The 23280-nt window shown below is 30.8% G+C and overlaps 2 protein-coding genes across 12 annotated transcripts in view; one reads left to right on the top strand and one right to left on the bottom strand.

Moving 5' to 3' along the window:
- Positions 1-19977, top strand: part of LOC115877852 (peptidyl-prolyl cis-trans isomerase G-like) — a 34467-nt gene extending 14490 nt beyond the window's left edge. For 2 of the 7 annotated variants that reach the window (XM_030894187.1, XM_030894188.1), the window contains exons 5-10: positions 3048-3104; positions 8940-9069; positions 14642-14694; positions 14758-16497; positions 16553-16759; positions 19024-19974. In XM_030894187.1, coding sequence (XP_030750047.1) covers positions 3048-3104; positions 8940-9069; positions 14642-14694; positions 14758-16497; positions 16553-16759; positions 19024-19210 — 2374 coding nt within the window. In that variant the 3' untranslated portion in view covers positions 19211-19974. Of the gene's footprint in view, positions 1-3047; positions 3105-8939; positions 9070-14641; positions 14695-14757; positions 16498-16552; positions 16760-18736; positions 18865-19023 lie in introns of those variants that run through there. The other 5 variants (XM_030894190.1, XM_030894192.1, XM_030894193.1 and 2 more) reach the window with 5 other exon arrangements.
- Positions 19978-21646: 1669 nt separating this feature from the next.
- Positions 21647-23280, bottom strand: part of LOC115877849 (inositol-trisphosphate 3-kinase homolog) — a 282008-nt gene continuing 280374 nt past the window's right edge. For all 5 annotated transcript variants that reach the window (XM_030894173.1, XM_030894174.1, XM_030894177.1 and 2 more), the window contains one exon: positions 21647-22028. In XM_030894173.1, coding sequence (XP_030750033.1) covers positions 21948-22028 — 81 coding nt within the window. In that variant the 3' untranslated portion in view covers positions 21647-21947. The remainder of the gene's footprint in view (positions 22029-23280) is intronic.

Here is a 23280-nt window from a genome sequence, read left to right as displayed (position 1 = left end):
ATTGGCTTGATAATTTTGCCAATTTACTTTGCTTATATTATACATTCTGAAACTTACTAAATAGACGGTCCGGATTTTAACGCGTAAGATAATGATGGAAATACTTTAATAGAAATTCAATGTATCTATAATCTATACTGGTTTGCGTATCTATTATATACTATCTGTAGTTATTTGATTATTTCACTATATTTGTAGGCTCCCGTGTTTTGAGTTTGTTTGTTCTGCTTAAAGAATTAATAGTGTTCGAGTTTAAATTCTGATTCCAGAATTAGAATTTAAGATTATTAAAGGGAATTGCAGTGTAAAGGAGTCTTTCTCGGGCAGTTGTAGCTTTTTGAAGATAAACTATTTTTCATCTTTTTATTATTCGTCATTGTTTCATATCTTCGGAAGTGTTGTTAAGCTAACTCAACAAATTGTTTGTGTTTTTTCTTTGCTACCACAGCTTATTCACGACATTCTGTCATCTTCGCTTGTTTTTGAGTACCTGCTTGTTACCTACTGCAATTATTCTCGTAAATGTGCGAGCAGTCAGAGTACCAGTTTCAATAGTTTTTATTAATGAAGTTTCAATTGACCTTAGAGCCTAATTTGTTTACATAACATAAGCGAATATCTACATAGGTACGCAGATTTTCAAGCAAATGAATGTATACTTTAACCAAGCTGATTTATCATGTGCGCATGTTTTTAGTTGGTTTCCACTTGGAAAGCTGAACGGTTCTAGTCCAGTTAATGGAGTGCTCGCTCCTTTTCTAGCTAGATCATTTGCTTTTTCATTGCCTTCTATCCATTGGTGAGCGGGCACCCAGAGTTATTTTCTTTGCCTAATTTATTCAGTTCCTCCTGGCATTCTCTAACCAACTTCGAGTTGATCGCGTTTATTTCCTGTTTTCGATAGTTCCTATATAAGATAAATTGTACGCATCTTTCGATAGCGTAGATTTTTGCCTGAAGGATGCTGGGGCCCATTGATTCGGAGTATTTAGTTTTCGGCCTAAATACTCCTATCTCTGTCCTTGCTTTGGTTTTGGAAGCATCAGTATACAACGTTAAGGTATGGTCTTTTACATGCTGAGCAAACGTTTCTCCCTTCCAATCCTTTTTATTACTCAATACTAGAGTGAGGTGTTTCTCAAAGTCGTAAATTCTTGGTATTTCATCCACTTGGAGTTGGAGAAGTGGAATTTTCTTTTTGAGGGTATTTTAAGCCCTTGATCTGAAAATTCTCCCAGTACTATTTCCGTCAATGACCATTCTAATAATGTGTCGCATTGGCATAACTACCGACGACAATGTGCATGGTTAGGTCTAGGATGACCTCCATTGCTGCTGTCGGGCATGTGCTCATATACCAACCATTCTACCATGTCCTTCAAATCGCTGATTTGGGGGTTTTACTGAATCTGTCTAAAAGCCAGAATCGACGATCTTGGCGCTGTGTGGTTCCTCTAGGATGACTCTCCTAACCAAACAATTCGACTCTTTCAGAATTACAGAGCTGAGAAACTTGGCGAATTCTGTGCCACTCTAGGTATTTCGATTAATTCACACTTTATTATTGAGATTCGGGTATAGTCTATAAAATGAATAACTTCTATAAAATGAATGACAACATGGCAAATATAAAATCAAAGTCAAAAAAGTTACTGATATTCTTTAAATTGAGTGCCTGAACGAATCAGCTAGGTAACTCTTTTTACTTTCGTGAGATAGAAAAGGAAAATAATAAAACAAGTGACAGTTCTTCCTCTTCTTGCAAAAATCAACACGAAATGTCACAATTGTCAAAAGTAAAGTGTCATCAGCTTTTGACATTTCTAAATATCAGACCAATGCCGTCTCTAATAGAACAGCCTCGGAGCGAGATTTATGACAGTTTATCAGTAGTTATCAATACTACGGATTAATAAATATGTTAATAGAATACATGGAAAACATAATTATTCCTCGCATTTTTGGTTATACTAAAATGTTTTTTTAACCAAAAAAAATAATGAAAAATCAAATGAAATCAGCGTTTTTCCCGAACCTAAATCCCAAGAAAATTTTACATATAAAATGACAGCGATCTTTCCATCGCTAACGCCTTTTTTCTATGATATTGTATTATTTGCAAATATAATTTTTTGAACATTGATACTTGCAAAATATACATATAAATTTTGTGAATGCAAATAATAATACATCACTATTAATAGATATTGAATGTTTTTTGTTAAATTAGATCGATTTTCAAACCCCAAATTTTAAAATATATTTTACATTTTACCCATTATCTTATGTACCTATTCATTATTTGTATATTGTAAAACATTTGCTGCATTTGTATGGTTCATTGTTTATTTGCCAAAGTATTTATTACTATAAATAGGAATATATATTGTATTTATTAACTGTATATTATGTATATTTCATGTAAATTATATAATTTTTAAAATACAAACCAAAAATACGAGGAATAATTATGTTTTCCATGTATTCTAACACATATTTATTAATCCGTAGTATCTAACTAGCGTGACGTCATAAATCTCGCTCCGAGGCTGTTCTATTAGAGACGGCATTGCCTCAGCATGCCCACAAGTTGCTAACCTAATAAAATTAACACTAGAAAAGCCCGCGGAAACTGTCAAATTCAAAGTTATTCGTTTCACAGACTATAGTATAATCATTTAGATGATTCTATAAAACATACTACTGAAATTCGTATCTAGTACTTGAAAATTAAATATTCTGTGTATCTTCTTTTCTGTATCTAAGAGCTACAAGAGTTACAAGTTTTTTATTTTAAATTTTGTATGGACTTTTGCTTACTTACGTACTATATTTGTAGTTAATAGACGGGGCATACTTTTCATTGAATCACTGACAAAGTTAAGAAATACAATTTATTTTACTAACTTCTTCACACATAATATAGAAAATGCTAATATATTTTACAATATAATTGCTAGTGAGTATTAATTGGCACAAATTATATTAGCAGGGTGGTTGTGTTATTTGATAATGACCTCGTTTTTCTTGTTACAATGCGACCTTAGTCCTTCAAGTGAGGAATCAAAAAAGAAAAAGAAGAAGAGGAGTAGGAAAAAGGACAAGTAAGTAATGACAATAGGCGTTTGACTTTTGCAGACATTTTTTCATCATGTTCTCTCTATATACTTTTATTTACATTTAAAAAAGTACAACTTAATTGAAACTTATAGTCTATATAATTTTATAGATATTTGATGTTATATTTTCGTTTAATGACTTTTTCCATTATTTTCACTTTTATTCAATAATATTTTCATATACTAATTCATTGGTGGTGTATTTTTTTTGCCGTACGTCTTTAAGATGGCTGTAATCAGGTAATTATTGTATGGTCCGATTTTATACTCTTTCGTCCGATTTATACTTTCGTTTGTCCTTTTATGATGTTTAGCCTGTCCTACTTTGCGGATAAAAAGGTGCGTTCACCAAAACGTTTCAGAGCTATCGCTAAAAATCAAATTGATATTATTGTTGTTTAAAGATATGCATTTGTATTGTTGGTACGTAATATGACATTAGGATTTTTGGTATATAAATTGTTATAAAAATATGTTTCTGAGCTATGGTTTTAAAGCGACTACAATACTCACTAATTATTTCTTTTACTAAAGCTTACAGCGTATCGTAGGAATTATCTTACTTATATTTTGTTTATTGTCAATATTGTCTGTCTATTTTATAATTTTGGGCGAGTTTTAAATTTGTAGAAAATTTAGTCTTAAAATTAGGTACTATCCCAAACCACTCAGTATGATATTTTTGAAATGAAAATTTTTGAACATTTCCATGCAGCACAAAATTTACATATCTATAAAAAATATTTTTAAAGTGTGATAAAAATCAATGTGAAAATCATTCCCTACATATTTTGTAAAAAAATATTAAAGAGAAAGCTCATATAGAAATTCTGATATGGTATTTTTTATCAAACTGTATGCAAAGTAAAAATTGTTCATAATACGTCTAAATATATTTTTTTCTTTGAACTATATACATCTTGTAAACTGAATTAAGTGGGGTATTGGAGTCTATTAATTACGACGTTTGATAACTTTCTGTATATTTTATTTTATTAGTTTGAAATTTAATTTATTACAAACTATTTACGTACATTCTATTTAAATGTATATCTTTGAACATAGAGTGTGTTTTAGTTACTACATTTCAGGTTATTTTTTATATCTTTATTGCAACATAATTAAATTAATCGTAGGAATGAAATTACAAGAAAGTGAGTTTTTAATAGTCTTATTTCTACTAATTCTTTAATTCTAAAGAATAAAATATTGATAAATTAAATAATTATTATTGTAAAAGAATATTACAATATCATTAAATATTACGGTATAGGTAAATTGTATTGATTAAATTTAGTATTGTTACTTTTTTTAGGTAATACTGTCACCAAATTTTAAATGATAAATCTAACTAGTATTGATTTTGATGGTATTGAATGTGCTTGTGTAGTTTTGAGTAAATAATAAATCTTTAGTATTTTTTATGGTTTAGAGTTAATAAAAAATAATATACTGGGACTGGGCAAAGCTAAACTTAGCTTTATATACATACAGCCAGTATGCCACATACAAAATCATATTAGCGTTGATTGAAAGAATTGGGAAGATACGCAATCTAATGGGCGAATTCCTGACAAGGCTGATTTTATTTCCTCTTACGTCTCAAGTGCTGCACGGTGGAGACGACAATCATTCTGTGGTCAACGCATAAAACACTTATTTTCTCTAATTCGGTCAGCAAAGGCATATCGAAGACGGTGTGGATCTGAAAGCGACAGTGTTGAATAAAAGCGACAGTGTTAAAATATCTTTGGATGAAAAATCTGCTTTTATGTATTGAAAATTCATTCGTGTTAAACATAGAATAAGCAACAAAAATAAAAATTCTTTTATAGGTACTTAATATGTCGTATGATCGAAAAAAGTCGTTTAGTTGGCTTGGAAATGAGGATTATTGACATTTACCATAATATTTTACATATGAAATAACAGCGCTCTTGATTTCCAAGCCAACTCTGACGACGTTCTTTGTTTAATCATATAATATTATATTAAATAATTGTTTAATGATAGAAAATATGTATTATTAACGTTTTGTACCCAAAATCCCTAAATCTACGGACTAATCACTAGATTAATCAGCAACACTGTCTCCAGCAACCACCCACTCTGTCGACTTAAAGCGGAACTACGGTACAGTATTCTTTATCCCCTGCGCTCTAAACGACTATCAGCGCGGAGCGGCGCAGAGCTAAACTAAATCTCGGAATTCTCGGACAGGCTGACGGTAGCAACAGCTACATCTCGGACAGGTTTTATGCCACAAAATCGCCCATAAGGTTGTACATCTTATTTCTTCAATGAACGATATTATGTAGTTTTTAGTGTAGCCATACTGAGTGTGTACCATTTTTAGTGTAGCCATGCTGACAAAGAAACTATGTGTAGTAATATATATATTACTCTTATATACTCTTTACATTTTTTATTTTTATTATTGTGTTATGCTCTAGTTAGCAGTTATTATTATCAGTTAAGTATTTGTGCTATAGATGTTCCCGATAGGTGTCAATTTTCGAAATTATTTTTAATTTCAAATGAAAGGGATTACCAGTTGCATTATATAATGAGATGAATTCACTTAGTATAATTTATTTGCTGTTACGTTTAATTGTAAAAATTAGAGCAGTGTTTTCACACTAGACGTTATATCATTGTCACTGAAATTGATTTTCATATAGACCATGACAATAATGTCTGTCATTTTAATGCACACGTAAATTGTATTTTATGTTTTTTTTTGACTGGCTATTCTCACGAAGAAAGAGGGAAGAAATGAATGTCATAGAAACGATCAGATTAAGTAACTATTGCGTATGCGTACTAATTATGTCGTCTAATGTACGTACATATACATTGGAGCGCTGTGCGGCGCACAGTGATGTCGAGAACGCGAAAAGTGGCAAAAAATAATTTCTCAACTTACTGCTAAATTTTTTAAAATTATTTTTGTTAAATGTGGTTTTCTAAGTGTATAAGTGATGTTTGGAGTTCAGAAAATTGAATTATGTATACAGTGTGTACTTAAATTGGCTGTAAAAAATAAAAAATGGGTTGTAAAAAAATTAATTATATTATTTTGTCTTCAATAGCATATTAATTTAATACTCTATTCTTTGTAAAGTTTAAAAAATCAAAAAAAGTTTGTGTAAACACATTAATAAATATACAGGGTTTTATTTTCAGCCCCCTACAATAGAATTAGCATTTCGTTCTTACTATAATTAATCCTTTTTTCAGAACTAGTTACCAATAAGTATTACTAAATTCAAGATATTGACATTCATTTCCATGAGAAAAAAAAAGAAAGTAAATACATCTGTATATTTTATGTAGTTGATATTAATGAAAGTAACACCCTTGATTAAGGGTAACACCAAAACATCTAAAAGACTGAGCGCTCCTTTCGCATTAGATGTAAGCAGTTGTTCATTTACAACCATTTAATTTTAGTTATATTTTTAAATGTTCTATAATTTAGAAATATCTGTAATTACCTGTGGTAAAAATATTATACTTAGATGATAATTAGAACTTAGTTACAAGAATTTAATACACAAGAAAAAGAAACTAAAAATTATCCTAAAGCTTCTAGATAAGATGGATAATATATTTAAGATGGATTTAGCAAATGGATAAAAAAATATAATAATTTAATCTATAATAAGTTTTGGAACCTCAGGATGCTGTTCTATTTTACTTGACAGGAGAAGTCTTGGTGATCTCTTACTATATCCGAGAAAATTAGTATCTAGAAGGTGCTTGACATTCTTGATAAAAGTTGTTGAATGAATATTGACGCATGATAGACACATTGACACGTCTTTTTAGTTTATATTAACAATAATTATTCAAAATTAATGAGATTTCTAATAATATTAAATTTAATGTCATATAAGCACAAAACGAATAAAAACTTAGGCTTAACAGGGAAAAGCTAGTTAAAATTACACAATAAAAAGTATTTTTAAATTTGAATACTTTGTATATCGAAAATTAAATTGAATAAGAGAAAATATATTACAGTTTTCTTTCTAAAACTAATTAAAAATAACCAACAACAATATTTTACAGCACATAAGAAACACCCAGCAATATTACTGTCATACGTAATTTATTTTGGGAAACTAAACCATGGTTTTCGGGAGAGTTAGGCAATTTAAAGGGTATTTGTGGGCTAATGTTGGTCATGAAACTTCGTAGTTATGAAGAAAAAAGGCTAATAATTATAACCTACATCATATTTTTTAGGAGCAATTTGGAGCATTTTGTATTAGCTTACATAAAATGTGATTTTAGATTAAGCAGTTCTTAATTACATCAAGGTCTTTATTGATTTTTTTATGGTACCACAGGGAAGTTAAAGCTAGAATTACCATGACGAAAAACAGTTGAAAACATTGTACTTTCTCAGAGTACCATCAGTTTTTAACTAATTTATCACCAACGTTAAACGCACTAATTTTATTTAATTAAAATTTAATCAAAATATTTTAGCTTCAGCTAATAATTTTATAAGCTCGAACATTTCTTATCAGGGATTAATAATGGGCCCGTTTTCATTCAAAAATCTTCACGATTCTGAAAATATGGTCTATTAGGAACTATACGAGTGAAATTATAATTAAGAAAAAATACTTTTGATATTTTGATTTTCTGCCGCTTTTGGGAACTTCTGCATCACTGTGCGGCGCCGCGAACATCCCGCAATCCATAGAAATCCCGCGAACATTATTTTAGTCGTTAATCATGTCTCTATCGTACGAAAAGAACTACGCAATTTTTATTCATTAATAAACAATATTCAAAGAAAAACACAAGAAAGTGAATTTATTCACAGAAAATACACATAGTCACTGATAAATGCGCGTAGAATGGGCGCGGTGTTTTTACCGGCCGTCCCAATTGAACAACGAACATAGAAAGCGGAGCGTCGAAAAACCGACTGGAGATGGTTCGCGGCTAGCTGTTGGCGCACAGAGCGCGCGAGACTTGAAAACACGTCCCAAGTACCAATAGAGGCGAATCGACGCGCAATCAGCGCGCCAATGTATACGTACCATAATGCGTGTAATCGAAGGCATTTTCACCAATATCTCTAAAAACAAATATAACACAAGTAAAATTAAAATAAATGCAACTGAACATAGAACTACAAACTGCAAACCACACCATATCATAAAAACAACAATGGTGGGTAGGGTTTTGTTTAAGGTATTATGCGTTATGTAGTTTTTGCATTTTTGATTTAATAAAATGTTCCATGTTGAAACTTAAATACACTAGTCTTCTAGAGTTAATTATGGGTTTCAACTTGTCTTTTCTGGAATGTGATATGTATATTGATAAGTATGCTGATATATGGTTTTTAAAGGCATATTAGAATACCAAAAGATGTATAGTAAAGAGTAGACGACTAAGAATTTTGATGGGATGAATATACCGTATGATCCAAATAAAACGGCTTGAGAATGGAAATTGATGGCATTTCCCATACACGACTAATTTATGGATAAAAAATGGACAGCGATTTTCATTTCCAAGCTCTTTGTCGTCGCTTTTTTTTTCGATTGAATGATATACTCGGGGTAATGATTATTATTTCAAAAAATTACTTAATATTCTCAAACAATCATTAATTATATTATGTGTTTAAATTTGCAATAGTCAGAATATTAAAAGTAAGCAGCGTATCTCACTCAAGTGTATTTTTAAAACTGAAATGTGTAAACTAAAACAACTGAAAACCTTTTATGTTGTGTTAAACACCTACTTTATTAGTTTTACTTTATTATAATCTTTATTTTTATTTTCTCTTAGATCCGCGAAGTCTAAAGACAAGAAGAAAAAGAAGAAACGCCGAGAGGAGTCTTCTGACGAATCGGATTCCAGCTCTGACAGTGGTTCTGACGACGACGATAGAAAAAAGAAGAAGAATAAAAAGAAAGAGGTATGATGGAAGTAAACATTTTTTACACTATTTTTGTTTTTTATCAACTAGATGGTATTTTAACAGCTTGCTCAGTCTTTATTCTAATAAATCTTATTTGTATATTGCTTTTGTATTGAATTTGTAATATTGTTACTGAAATGAATGATTTTGTTAAATTTTGTAATGTATGCAAAATCTCAAATATATATCCTGTTTGAAGTATGCTCTATATGTAAATATAATTTAAAGTCTTTGAATAAAAAGTAAGAAGTAGTATTATATAATAAATATAGGCGGTACCGCGAAGGGATTTCAATATGGCCGATTTGAATTTCGGATTAGCAGGGACGTTCCGATTTTTAGTCGACCGTACTGTTACGGATTCCGTGGATCCACTAATTTAAACTCACGACAAAATACTTAACGAATTTATTATCTCACTTTATACACACAATAACTAACTATAAAATTTCTTCACCAAATTGTCCGATTCACAATTTCCAAACGCGGTATATTCAAACTTCAAACTGGTCTAACTGCCAAGAACGGGCCTTTATATACCCCTACTGATTGTTTCTCGAACCTTCTACAATTATCGGAGAGCGTTCTGCTTCATACTGGACAATTCCATTGTCTGATTCGCTTACTTGTCGACTTGATTAAGAGATGGCGCCTAAAAATGTATTTTACTCTCTGGCGGATGCGCCATTTTTCTTGACACGTTGCGGTTGTGTAGGCAACCAATAATACATTTTAGCGCTACATACACCTTGACAGTACCAACAGGTATGGTAGGCTATTAAGATCGGCAAAAAAAGTTTTTTTTTAATTTCACTCAAAATGAGTTATTTGGGTCATAAATTACTTAAATACAAAATATTTCCATGGTGTCTGTCTATTTGTCCGTCTATCCGTCTGTCCGTCTGACAGAGAACTCAAAAACCGCTAAACCGTTTTTAACCAAATTTGGCACAAAAATACTGTGAATTTCCACCCGAAAATCTGGCCATTAGTTTTTGGTGGGGGTGTAGGGTTGGTAAGGGAGTATGGGAGGGGGTTAAAAATTGAAAAAAAAACTCCAAAATTATAGTAGCTAGCGAAACGCGGTTTTCAATTTAAGAGTAGGAATAATATTTGCAACAAAATTTGTAATAACATTAAAATCAGTCAAGTCGCAGTTTTTGAGATAAAAAAAATATCAAGTATGGGCGGCTATACGTGCCTCCCGGCGCCAATTTTTTTAATTAACTGTTAAATTTACTGATTTTATTGAGTCATTAGTTGTTAATAATAATTATAATTGAGTATAAAATGTGTTTCTAATAAAAGTAAATGAGTACTACAACACATTGTTAGTTATTAATAACAAAAATATACGAAACCTACTGACACAACTTAAGTAAACTTAATGAAAATATAATTAAAGTTTACATGAATCTCTTAACTGAATGGTTTAGTACTCTTAACTGATTAGTACTATAGTAAACGCCACGAATGTTTGGGAGTGATTCATCGGTCGCTACCATGTGAACTAATCTGTTCAAGGTCACATAAAACTTAATTCCAGTGCCGTGGTGTTTCAAGTCATATAATAATCAATATATAATCTGTTGTTTATGTTTTTGTTCATGAAATTTTAAATTTATTATTATTGATGAATATTACAAAAATATTACAAAAACAGTTTAAAAATATCCAAATTTATACTAAAACACAAAAATAAAATAATCAATAATATGTAGCATTCCAGCAAACTGTTAAAGTCTTGTCAGAACATATATTTGGTTATAAATATAAACTGGAATGCCCCACTGGTCGCACTGCAAGCACACCAATGGACTGACGCACAAAAACGAATCAGTCAAAGAAACGCGATATAGTATCGTCTTTGTCAATCACGCTAACATTTTAGAAAAAGTAGGAGGAGCGCAGTCAGATGCTTTTCTAACTTCATTAAGCGATGAATCACTCCCAAACATTCGTGGTGTTTACTATGTTCATCATATAATTACATACTAATGAAAATTTGTTTTATTCGTTTTCATGTTTTTTTAATCTGGGTACGATTGCACGTAGCACAAATAACTATTTTTGAAGCCCGTTTCTAAAGATTTCTAGCTGTAATTTAAACAATTATAAATAAAATATGTTCTTCCGTTTATAGACCGTTCAATGATAGATGACAGTAAAAATTCTTGTCACTGACATTTTAATTTAAATGTAGATTTATTTTCTGTCATTTTTTGGATTTTATCTGTTGAAATAGCTTTGTCGTATGTAATGTATTAATTTCATCTGTCGAAAAAGCTCTCTCATCGAATGTGTTAATGCTTAAATATAAAAAATAGTGTTTGACTCGCTTTTTTATTTATTTTTTAATGCTCGCAATACATCTAACTTTAACTTTTGCCGACTTCGCCGAATGTCAGTATTATGCCCGGTATTATGCTCTCCAAGCTTCCTCCATTCTATCGAACTCTAACAATCTCCTGTTTAAAATCCTCTATTATACAGGGTGAGTGTTAAATAAGTGCAAATATTTTTAGGGGCAGTATATTTCGAATTTCGACCCCAGAAACACGATTATGAGGTTTTTTTCGCAAAAAATTGAAGATTTGGAATTTTTTGACTAAAATTTTGGGTTTATTTTTAGTTTTTAGTTAAAAAACATAATTTCTTGATAATATGGCAACATAGGTAATAGATTAATTTTACAAGAAGGAAAACCCAGAAAAGATCTACTGCTTCTCAAAATTTAAGCAAAAAATATTTTTTTTTGGAAATTTTCAAAATAAAATGTTATTTTGGATTTATTTGAAAAACGGTAAAGAGAAAATATGTTTCTTTTATCGAGATCTACCAGCCCTGAAAATATTTTCACTTATGTATAAGTGTAACGACTCACCCTGTATAAGAACTTTAGGAAGATTGTTATATTTATTGAATGTAAAATATTTTTATCATTATTGTCATAGTCAGTGATTGATATATATAATTTTAATATACTTTTTGCTAATAATAATATAGTCCTATATAGTCTCCACGTCACATCTTAATTAGTTGTCCGATAAGAAGCCTGTTTTTTTTTAGTTTTTTTTGGCGTGTATTTGTTTTATATAAACAATTTATTGTACGCTAATTGCATGCCGGCATTTTTTTGTTAAAATAAGTAAACATTGTTTTTTTAAACTTTGCGCATCAATATAGGATAGCCTGATTGGCTTACGTCGATAGTAAGTACTGGTCCGTGTGGGACGTTTCAAGTGCATGCAGCAAATATTAATATGTTTATAAGAAATTGGTAGTGCCATTTCAATATTTTGTACTTTTAAATCGAGTCTAACACGGGGTGTCTTCGTTGTAAAATACCTTTATATTAGATTTCTGGTTGAGGTTATGTTAATATACATATAGATTATGCAATAGCAAGTAATTAGTGCACATTTTACAAATATTTTTGTCAATGTACAATGTACAGGTGATTCAAACTAAAAGAAGTCATTGCAAAAATATCATAATGTCGTTCCAAAAATATCATAATTTGGACTATATAGTTTGCACATTTATAAATAACTCTCTAAGAAATATTAAATACCAAATTACTTATAAATATTGTTTTATTAGAAGTAAAAATGATACATTTTGTGGCGAGTATGATATTATTTTTTGTGTACGTTTGACATTACACGAAAGCTATTTTTACTCCGAATAGAACATGCTATTTTTTTTAAACGTCACAAATAATTATTTATATACCGGGTCCGTCTCAAGAGATTTGGTATGTTAGTATATGACATAAATTAGGATTGATTGACGTATTCAATTTTTTTCGGTCATTTCCTGTTTCACGGGAAATTACTACAACTTTTGATTTTTAAATGGCACTCTCAGTATTTTTTTACTTTATTCGACAACTATGTCAACTTTTGACATTTTTGCATATGGTCTATTTGAAATTATAATTTGCGGTTTGTAAAGAAAATTTGACTCGAAATACCAAGTAAGTGTGTGGTATCAAGTTATTCGTAAAAAATGTTTTTTTTCCAAATATGCTGATACATCCTCGTTCCATTTGAAAAATTTAAGATATGATTAAAAATACGATTTGAGCATTTTCATAATTCATTTGAGTATTTTCATCACCAAATCAAACCAAACCAAACTGACCAGGACAAGACACTAAAAACATTAGACGATCGAATCTATTTTTCCAAAGCTCCTTGATTAAGAATTGGTATTTTTAACATAGCCATAGCACTATAGATTGAATTTTAAAATACGATTTTTTATTAAGCTAGAATCCCAAAAGTTGACATATTCTATTCAGAATGTCATTTTCTATCGAATAAACTAAAAAAATACCGATAGTGTCATTTAAAATCAAAAGTTGTAGTCATTTCCGGTGAAACAGGAAGTGACCAAAAACAATTGAGTACGTCAATCAATCTTAATTTATGCCATATACTAACATACTAAATCTCGTTTTGGTATTTAAAAAAAAAATAAAAAAGTTATAGGGGTGAGCCACTTTTGAGACGCACCCGGTAGAGGTAAATTGTGTCCAACGAACTTATTCTGATTCCAAAAATACGTAGTAGTTCTATGTCCACGGAACATTGGGACACCCTGTATATCACAAGAACAAAATTGTATTCCAAGTGACCAAAAACAATTAAATACGTCAATCCTAATTTATGTCATATACTAACATACCAAATCTCGTTTTTTTATCTCAAAAATATACATATGTAATAATATAATATAGTATAGGAAGTATTTAACAAACCAATAACATTAAACAAAACTCCGTTCATTTTTGATACAAAATTCGGGGTGTTCCATTTGAAATAATGGAGAAAAATATTTTTAGTTTTCATTCACCCGTATTTGTAACAACATTACAAATTTTAGTTGGCTGGGTTTTGAAGAATATACTATTATACAGTGGTAGTTCTTCTTCAAACTGGTACTTTAATGACAAATATACTAAGCTAAAAAATAAAAGCATTTAAAAATATACAACTTTAGATTGAAAATATGTTTGAATCTCCGTGTATATTGACAAAAATACTTTTAAAATGTGCGTAGCTGTTGCTCGCATATTTTATAAAAAGAAGATTGGAGTACGAAAATCTCAAACCTCAGACATGAAGCTTTTTCGGAAGGCACCCTGTATGTTTTTTTAAACACTAAATTCTGAAATGGTGGTTATAAATTGATTTCATTTTTTTAACTACTTTATTGATATACAAAATGTACAACTTGCATATTAGTTGTACATTTATTAGGCAGTACACTGCCTATGCAGGAAATTAAAAAAAAAGTATAATAATTATTTTCAAGTATTGTATTGTATTTTGTTTGTTTGTATGTAAGTAGTAAGTAATGATAAGTTTCATTTTTGGATCATTTGGTTATAGTGTTGCAAGTTTTATTTTTTGGCTTGTTTTTAGATTGATATAAATTCACAAACTTATTACATTTACATTAACATGAAGAAGTGTAGATATACATATATTATAATATAGGGCACTGTGTGTATTTGTTCAAACTGCGTTAACTAATTTTTAATACGTTTTTTTATTCTCAGAAAAAACGATCTAAAAAGAAGAAGCGAAGCTCATCGGAAAGCTCTGATAGGAGGTATGTTAAATAAAAAATAACTAGGAAAATGTGTATTTATATTTTTTATATTACATGTTACAGTTCTCCAGATACAAGGAAAAAGAAATCTGATAAAAAAGACAAGGATTCTCGAGACAGAAAAGAAAAAGACAAACGAGACAAAAACTCTTCAAGAAAATCTAGAAGGGATTCAAGATCAGTTTCAAAAGAGCGGCGCAATTATTCAAGGGATCGATCCAAGGACAATCCGCCTAGAAGGAAAGATAGAAGCCGCACTCCTAGAAAGCATTCTGGTGGGCGCAATGAAAAAAATGATAACGAGAACCATAGAAATGACAAGAATAAATATAAACACGGCAGAAGGTCAACTTCAGTAGAAGTTCGCAAACGAACCCCTGATCGTAAAAAATCTAGAAGTAAATCTCCTATAAAACATTCTCACAGGTCTCGGAAGTCAGAATCGCCCGTTTTAAAGAGGGAAAGATCCGTATCTGTAGAAAATTCGAAAAAATCGTATTCTAGAAGAGGCGCGTCAGAAGAAGAATCTGACAAATATAAAGAAAGTTCTCGCAGGCGTGATAGAAATGGCAGAAATAGTAGAAAATCTGAAGATAGGAAAGTATCGCCACATCGAACTAGGAACGCGTCATTTTCTCCTAAACGAAGGGACCGATCAAGATCTATCTCTAAGTACAAAGAAAAGAACAAAAGATCGTCTCCAGTACATAGAAATAAAAGTTCTGTAAATAATGAAAAAATGCACATGGATGGAAATAAGGACAGACGATCGAAAAGTAGATCAAGATCACCAAGGTATCGATCGACCGAAAGAGATTATTCAAAAAATGAAAAGTATGGAAGTGATAAATATACAAACTATAAAAGAAATAGTAACAGTAGGTCTAAATCCCCGGGTTTAGAAAGGCGCAGTAGTTACAATAGTGATACAAAGAGAGATAAAAACGGAAAAAATATAGAGAAAAATAGAAATGAAGATAGGAGTAAGAATTCTTCAGATCGAATTAATGGCAGAAATAAAACAGTTGATAGTAAAAATGAAGGAAAGGAACGTAGAAGTAGAGAAAGAAGTGTCAGTCTTGATAAGAAACATGGATATAGCTATTCAAAGAATGATTACAATCGGAGTGAAGAAAAAGGTTTAAAAACGGTTGGATATTCATCGAATCGGTCACTCACACCACCTGAAAGGCATCCTCATAAGCATTCTCCCAGAAAGAGATCTAGATCTGGAAGTCCTACAAACAACAGACACAAAAGACGTAAATCGTCCTCTCCAGTTGATAGACCAATAACCCGATCTCCTCCAAAGAGAAACTCAAGATCACAGAGCCCTTTGGAGCCACCAAGATCAAAAACGAAATCTGAGAAGTCTCGTACGAAGTCGCCCAAGGTGAAAAAACCGTTACCCGTTGTAAAATTGAGACCTTCATCTAGCGAATCAGAAGAATCGGAGAAAAGTGACAAAGAGGAAATTGAATTTGACGAAAAGGAATTGAGAACATTGAAATTGTTAAAGAGCGGATTGGCTGCAAAAGCTAGGGAGGCGTTAGAAAAGAAACGAGAAAGAAAGGAATCGGTTGTAAGTCCCATCAAAACTTTAGTGGCAAAAGATGTTATTCATCCCGATCTGTTCGATATTAAAATACTGCCGTTGAAGAAAGATGTCTCCAAATCACCAGATATTAATAAAGATTCCTTTGATATAAAGAAACGCAGCAATAGTAGATCAAGATCCAAGAGTCGGTCTAAAGATAGAAAAAGCAAATCTAGAAGTAGAAGCTCTTCTCATTCAAGTCATAGGTAATGAAATTATTTTTGAGTTTTATATTTTTCTTACGAAACATACTTATTTTAGTTCCAAGCACAGCAAATCAAGGAGTAGATCTAGATCATTGAGCCACAGCAATTCGGACAGTTCGAGGTCTAGGTCTCGCAGCAACAGTCAGTCTAGTTCGTCAGATAGTTCTTATAGTTCCAGTTGTTCATCGAGAAGATCACGTTCATTGTCTATACCACGCCGTCGAGGATCTCCAAGCTTCTTGTCAAGACGTAGAATCACCAGGTAGGTTCAACTGTAGAAATAGTGTTTATAGAAATAACAAAATACATATAATACATATCTATTAGAAAAATCGTATCATCTATGAATTTAGAGAAAAGGTATAGATGTAAATTTATGAAAAAAAATAGAAAATTATGAGAAAGATAAACTGGACGATGCAATTTTTTTAAGTGTAGTATAGTGTTCCGCCCAAAAAAATTCAATAAATTCGAAAAAATGTTCATGTGTTATCCAAAAAGATTTTGTTGGATCAGTTCAGCATACCCATTCCCAGTAACCAGAATAATCGTTTTGACACTAAACGCCCGTGACGCACGAGCTAGCGAGAGGAAAAGTGGTAACGGCAGTGTTGTCACCGCCACGCCATTCGGGGTAGTCTACCCCTCTAAAAAAACAATTTATCCCCGCTATCTCATGATAATCTATCCTGATGAAAAATAAGCTTGTGGCAACACTGGTTAACGATCTGTGCCATACGCGGCTAAGAAAATATAACATTTTCATGCTTATTTTAATCGATAGATTTGTAGCTTCTGAATAACGGTCTAGATAAAGTATCTAACTCATTTGCCACCTCATAATTAGAATTTAGAGTTAGTTACTCGTATTTTCATTGGATGACACTGCCATATTCATTTCAAACCCATAATCAACGAGAATATTCGTATAATTAAAATTACTGTAAATCACTATAAATAATGAATAATAAACAAAACATTTAAACAAAACAGACCACACAAAACAAATTGTTGGTTAGTAGTAGCCAGGTAGTCAGAGATATAGATTTAATATTTTGGTTTAATGTCCACAGCTGCCAAGACTATCCGGCAGGGTGAAATATCGTTTTTTAATAAAAATAAAAAAAAAACATTGTAAGACTGTAAAGCTAGAATAATATACGATTTAACAGATACGTTATTTGTTATAACGTATTTGTTTAAAGGGCGCTCTATAAACTTCAGCCGTGATAGTGGTCACATGACAAATGCCAATATGATTTCTTTTTGGTACCTATTGAGTTGATTCCCTCATAAACTTTGTTCCGATAACCAAATATGACAGTGACAGTTGCCTGTCATTTTAATTCGCAGTAAATTGTATTTTCGGACTCGTTGGATAAACATAGTTTTTTTGAATTTATTGCAAAGTTTTTGGCGCACACTGTATATTTGTGAAATATATCATATCAGATGAGCAACTTCCAAATTTTTTTAAGGTTTCTCCAATAATAAAATTGAATTTTAAATCCATTTGAAACCTTAAGGTTGATTCTCACTATACCTTTCATATCAGCTCCCTTCCGTTTCCCTTCTGTTTACATAAAATATTATATCATGTAAATGAATAGGACAATGCACAATATCCGTTCGGTTTCCCCTCCGTTCCATATCCTTTCCTTCCATACATTTTTTTGGCGGTCGGACTGAAGCGTATCGGAAACAGCTCAGCGTTGTCAAGTTCTTAGTACCAGTTCTGTTAAAATTTTGCTGATATTTATTTATTCTTTCACCTCTTAATTAAATCTATTACCTTTTTCAAAAGATACAAATTTTTAAAATAAAAGATTCGTAATGATATAAATTGTACAATAAAAAGTTTGGAACTGATACGGAACGGAAGTTTACGCTATACGTAAACTTCCAGTCAATACAATAAAAATACGGAACGAATATGGAATGGAAACGGAAGGTATAGTGAGAATCAACCTTTTTATATGGAAATTAATTCCTTAAAAGCTTCAAAAATATTAATATTAGTTCGCCCACTCCGCCCTGTTTTAATTTAGGCGATATGAATCATAATGTTAAATAATATGTTCAATCAATCTGTCAGTCAATAACTTAGAAAGGGGATATTTAAACTTATTTATTTAAATCATAAATACACTCAGTCAGCTATATTCTGATATATTTTATAAATTTAGAAAAGCACACATATGTAGGTATCATTTTTTACTTTGCTTTTTTTTAATTTCAGACACAAGTAGGAGATTCTGTTACTTATTAGGCCTGACTATATTTAAGCCTTTTTAAATTATGGTTTCTATTTAATGTATTCACTAGTTTAGTGTATTCAGTTATGTACAATAAATTTTTTGTTACATATTTATTTTTGTTTGAATTATTTTTGCAGTTTTTTTTTGTTCACATTCAGTTTTATCAAGGTAAGTTGCATGAAGTATGCTTTTTCTTATTGTCGTTGTGCTCTCCCATTAACGTGACTAACTTTCGTACTAACATCATTTCATTGTTTTACTAACATAGTGCTAGAAAAAGACCAATACCTTATACAAGAGTTTCGCCCAGCTCGTCTGAAAGTAGCTGCAGTAGCAGCAGAAGTCCTTACTTTGTAAGACACAGGTCTACTACTCGTTCTCGAAGTAAATCATTGAGCAGATCTGTTAGCCGATCTGTCAGCACCTCTCCGATACGATCTTCAAAGTCTCCTTGAAACTTTAGTTCTATTAGTCAGATACTAATCAAGATAGATTATTATTTATAAGCAAGTACTAATTGTGTAGTTTCAATACAGACGTTCCAAAATTTTAGTACAAATAAGTTTAGTGGAAGGTTTTGTTTGTGCAATATTTTAGTTAACTTACAACTTTTACTAATTTATTAATGTAATAATAAGACTAGTATGATATTAATATTTTTAACAAATATTTAACATTGTTAACAATGCGTGTATACTGGTGCTTTCAACCAACTGGTTTATTTTTAGGATCTAATTCATGTTTTCTCTATCTACAAATTTATGGAGGAAAGTGGAAAATATTTAAACAAATACATCTAGAAATAACATTAACTTGAAACATTCAAATTTGTATCTAAACTAGAGATCCTAAAAAAACGTTTAATGAACCAGTTCTGTTAAAAACCCTGTATATTAATATTGTCCAATACTTCACTCAAAAAGGAAATAATTATATTTGCAAAAAGAATATGTTTTACAAAAATAAACAAAAACTAGTTAGAGTTAAAATTTAAAAGGTGTTGATATATTTTTTTCAATGTATTTATCTCATTAACTATTAACTTCCAATGCGCTAAAAGTTGTATTCTTTCTTGTAACGAATAATTGTTGATAGTGAAACCCATAACTGTTGAATAAGTAATTTAATATTATATTCTAAAACATTTTCTTGCATAGGTTCATGTGCAATTATGATTTTTATATTTACATTTTCTAGTCTGCAAATACTCTAGGTGTGATATTTTATTAACTTATTTATTTTTTACTTATTTATTTATATTTATATAACTTATTTATGTGTATATATTTATTAGCGGTTAAATAATAAAATTAAGTCTATTAATTAAATACGATTTTCTGATTTTATGCTTTATTTTATACCTAATAGCGTGTACCAGCGACTTTGTTCGCGTCGAATTAATCATTTGTAATGGTGATGATAAAGCAAAGCAAGAATTTCCATTAACATACAAACTGGATAAAATTTTCTCACATTTATGTCAGCATGAGAAAAAACAATATGGCGACATTATTATATAACTCGGTAATATTTGAGGGGTAGTTTCATCTTGTTGGAATTTGACCTTCGAAAAATCCGTTTGCCAAAAATAAGCTTTTTACGTCAAGCAGTTTAAGCAGAATCGTGGTTAAGAAACTACCCAACTTTTTGGAACACCCTGTATGATTTTTTAAAAAATTTCAAAATATGTAAGAAAAAACAAATAAATTATGCTTGTCCAAGGGTTTTCCCGAAAGACTAACCGTTTTTTAAATAACAAATATTGTAATATTTGAGAGGCGTTTTCACCCTCTTGGAATTTGAGATTCGAGAAACCCCTCCTTATCGAACCACTACACCCCACAGTCAATCCGTTTACCAAAAATCAGCTTTAAACGTCAAGCAGTTTAAGCAGAATCGTGATTACTCAATGGTCATATTTTATGAAACACCCTGTATAAATTATAAAAAATCTTAAAATATGTAAAACAACAAAATAAAATATACGTGTTTAAGAGTTTTTCCGAAAAACTCACCGGTTTTTAAATAAAAAATATTTTAATGTTTGAGGGATAGTTACACCCCCTTAGAATTCGAGTTTCGAAAAATCCCTTCTTATCGAACCTTTACACCCTAAAGTTACTGTTTTCCAAAAATCAGCTTTTTACGTCAAGCGCTTTAAGCAGGATCGTGATTATACAATGACCAGATTTTCGAAACACCCTGTATACATTTTTAAAAAATCTTAAAATATGTAAAAAAACAAAATAAAATATACGTGTTTAAGTCTTTTTTCGGAAACTTGACCGTTTTTTAAATAAAAAATATTGTAATATTTGAAGGGTGGTTTCACCCTCTTAGAACTGGAATTTCGAAAAATCCCTTCTTATCGAACCTCTACACCCTAGAATCAACCTGTATGCCAAAATTGAGCTTCTTACGTTGAGTGGTTTAACTTAAGGATTGTGGTCACTTAAGGATTTTATATTATATTAGTATAGATTTGGAAGGTCTATGATAAAAATATAAAACAAAACTAGATAATGTATTTGTTTTATTATATATTTTAAATAAGTACATATAGTAACTCAAATCATAATTTATGAATATAAAAATCAAATTTACAATATTTACAATAAATAGTTCCCATAAAACTGGTAACTTTATACTTAGTTTTCTAACATAAATAACTACAATATTAAGAAACATTGACTAGATGCAATCAATAAGTCTATTAACAAAAAAAAATTGATTTGGATTCTTCTCTATTAAAAGTTAACATTTTTATCTTCTATATTGAATTCCTACCATTTCAGTTTTTTTATATTATTTAATTTTTGTAGGAAATTTAATAAGGGAATTAAAATAACGGTAGTTAATTTGTCCAATTCTGTAAGTACACGGGTCTTTGGGGTCTGGATTATATCTAGGGAGAGAAGAGATAAAGGGCAGTAAAATGATCCAGTCCTCCAAATCATAATTATATACAAAATGATACCAATTAGTAATACTTTTAAGAAATAGCGAGACCAACTCGGGTCGAACAACGAACACATTCGATAAATAAATGAATTACAATCACAAATTTCAGTAAGAGCTGCCCGACTGTGCAACGATCCCACTAATGTCCGTTTTGTGAGCTCAAACCCCCACATTTTCACATGTCAGGGTTACAGGAAGCGCATACCAAGGACTTTGTTCACACGCACTAACTCAGGATTTTACGCTGACCGTTGGCATGGGTTTCGTGAAGGAATCATGATGTCCGTCCCTGGTTTTGATGTTTTCTATGATCTGTAACAAGAGAAAACTATAATTAGACTTAACCGTTCAAATCTTACAGCATTCTAAATATGTCCTGTATAAATGGGATTGAAGTTCAGTGAAATTAGCACTTTTCTGACGTGCGTTCTTATTGCATGTACTTAGTTACACAGGCGAGGTTAATACTGAATAATCAGCTTAAAAAAGGAACATGTGTGTGGACATTAGTAATTTGCATAACTATTATTTGGTAACTTACGTCGGCTACACATTTTCAGCTATTTTAAGTAACAAAATATCAATAACAAGGTAGAAAGTAATTACGATGTGTAATTAGTGTTTCTATTTATTTACAACTTGTCTAATATATTAATGTACGCTCAGGCAAAATTGGTACGTTGACGTTAATATTTATAGCTATTAATAAAAAGATATATACTTTGGGAATATTTTTAAAATAATTTCTCTAGTAATATTGTCATTAAAATAACCTCTAATTAAATATTTCTTTTTTTTTAAATAAAGCTATTGGGTCATTTTCATTTAGTTGTTTAGCAAAAAAAATTGTTAGTTTGCCATAAGACATTCAAAAAATACCAGAAAAAACTTTTACTTTTCAATTAAATTGACAGTCTTGGACTCATATTGTTATACTGTTCTGGTCAATCTAAATCCGTGGTCTGTACTTTGAGTATATAAAGAGTAAGATAAAAGAGTTGTCTTATGTCAAAACCAGTTGATAAAGGTACTAAACCCTTGCTATATTAATATCCAAAACACTTTCTTGGTCGGTATTAAATATTAATGCCCACTTGAACCGTTTGTATAAACTTTGTTTAAAGGCTAAATTAACTATATAATATTTTATTATAGTTAATCACTGTTTAGCCTTTAAACAAAGTTTATACAAACGGTACAAGTGGGCATAAATCTTTTAATGCATCTACCCAATCTTTATCTCTCTTTAGCATATTTGAATTTCCATTAGGGTATATCCATCATCATCATACCCATTAAAATCCAGACCACAGATTTAGCATGACGAGATATGTATATTGTTTTATCGGATAGATACTAGCCCTGGTCGCTTCATCTGCTTGGTCTGTATTTTAATGCATGCGACAGAGATAAATATAAATGACCGATTGACAGACAGAGAGACATAGTAAAAAGCGGCATACAGTGTTGCCGATTTTTACGTGTGTAGGAAAAGGTGTGTAGCAAAAAAACTATTTTAAAAACTTTCATGTATACTACTGAAATGCAGATACTCTATCTAAGC

Source organism: Sitophilus oryzae, unplaced genomic scaffold (assembly GCF_002938485.1).
Source record: "Sitophilus oryzae breed Bouriz unplaced genomic scaffold, Soryzae_2.0 scaffold_1499_pilon_pilon, whole genome shotgun sequence".
In the NCBI taxonomy this organism is placed as follows: domain Eukaryota; kingdom Metazoa; phylum Arthropoda; class Insecta; order Coleoptera; family Curculionidae; genus Sitophilus; species Sitophilus oryzae.
The sequence above is the reverse complement of the archived record's forward strand: the minus strand, read 5'-3'. Positions and strand labels throughout refer to the sequence as shown.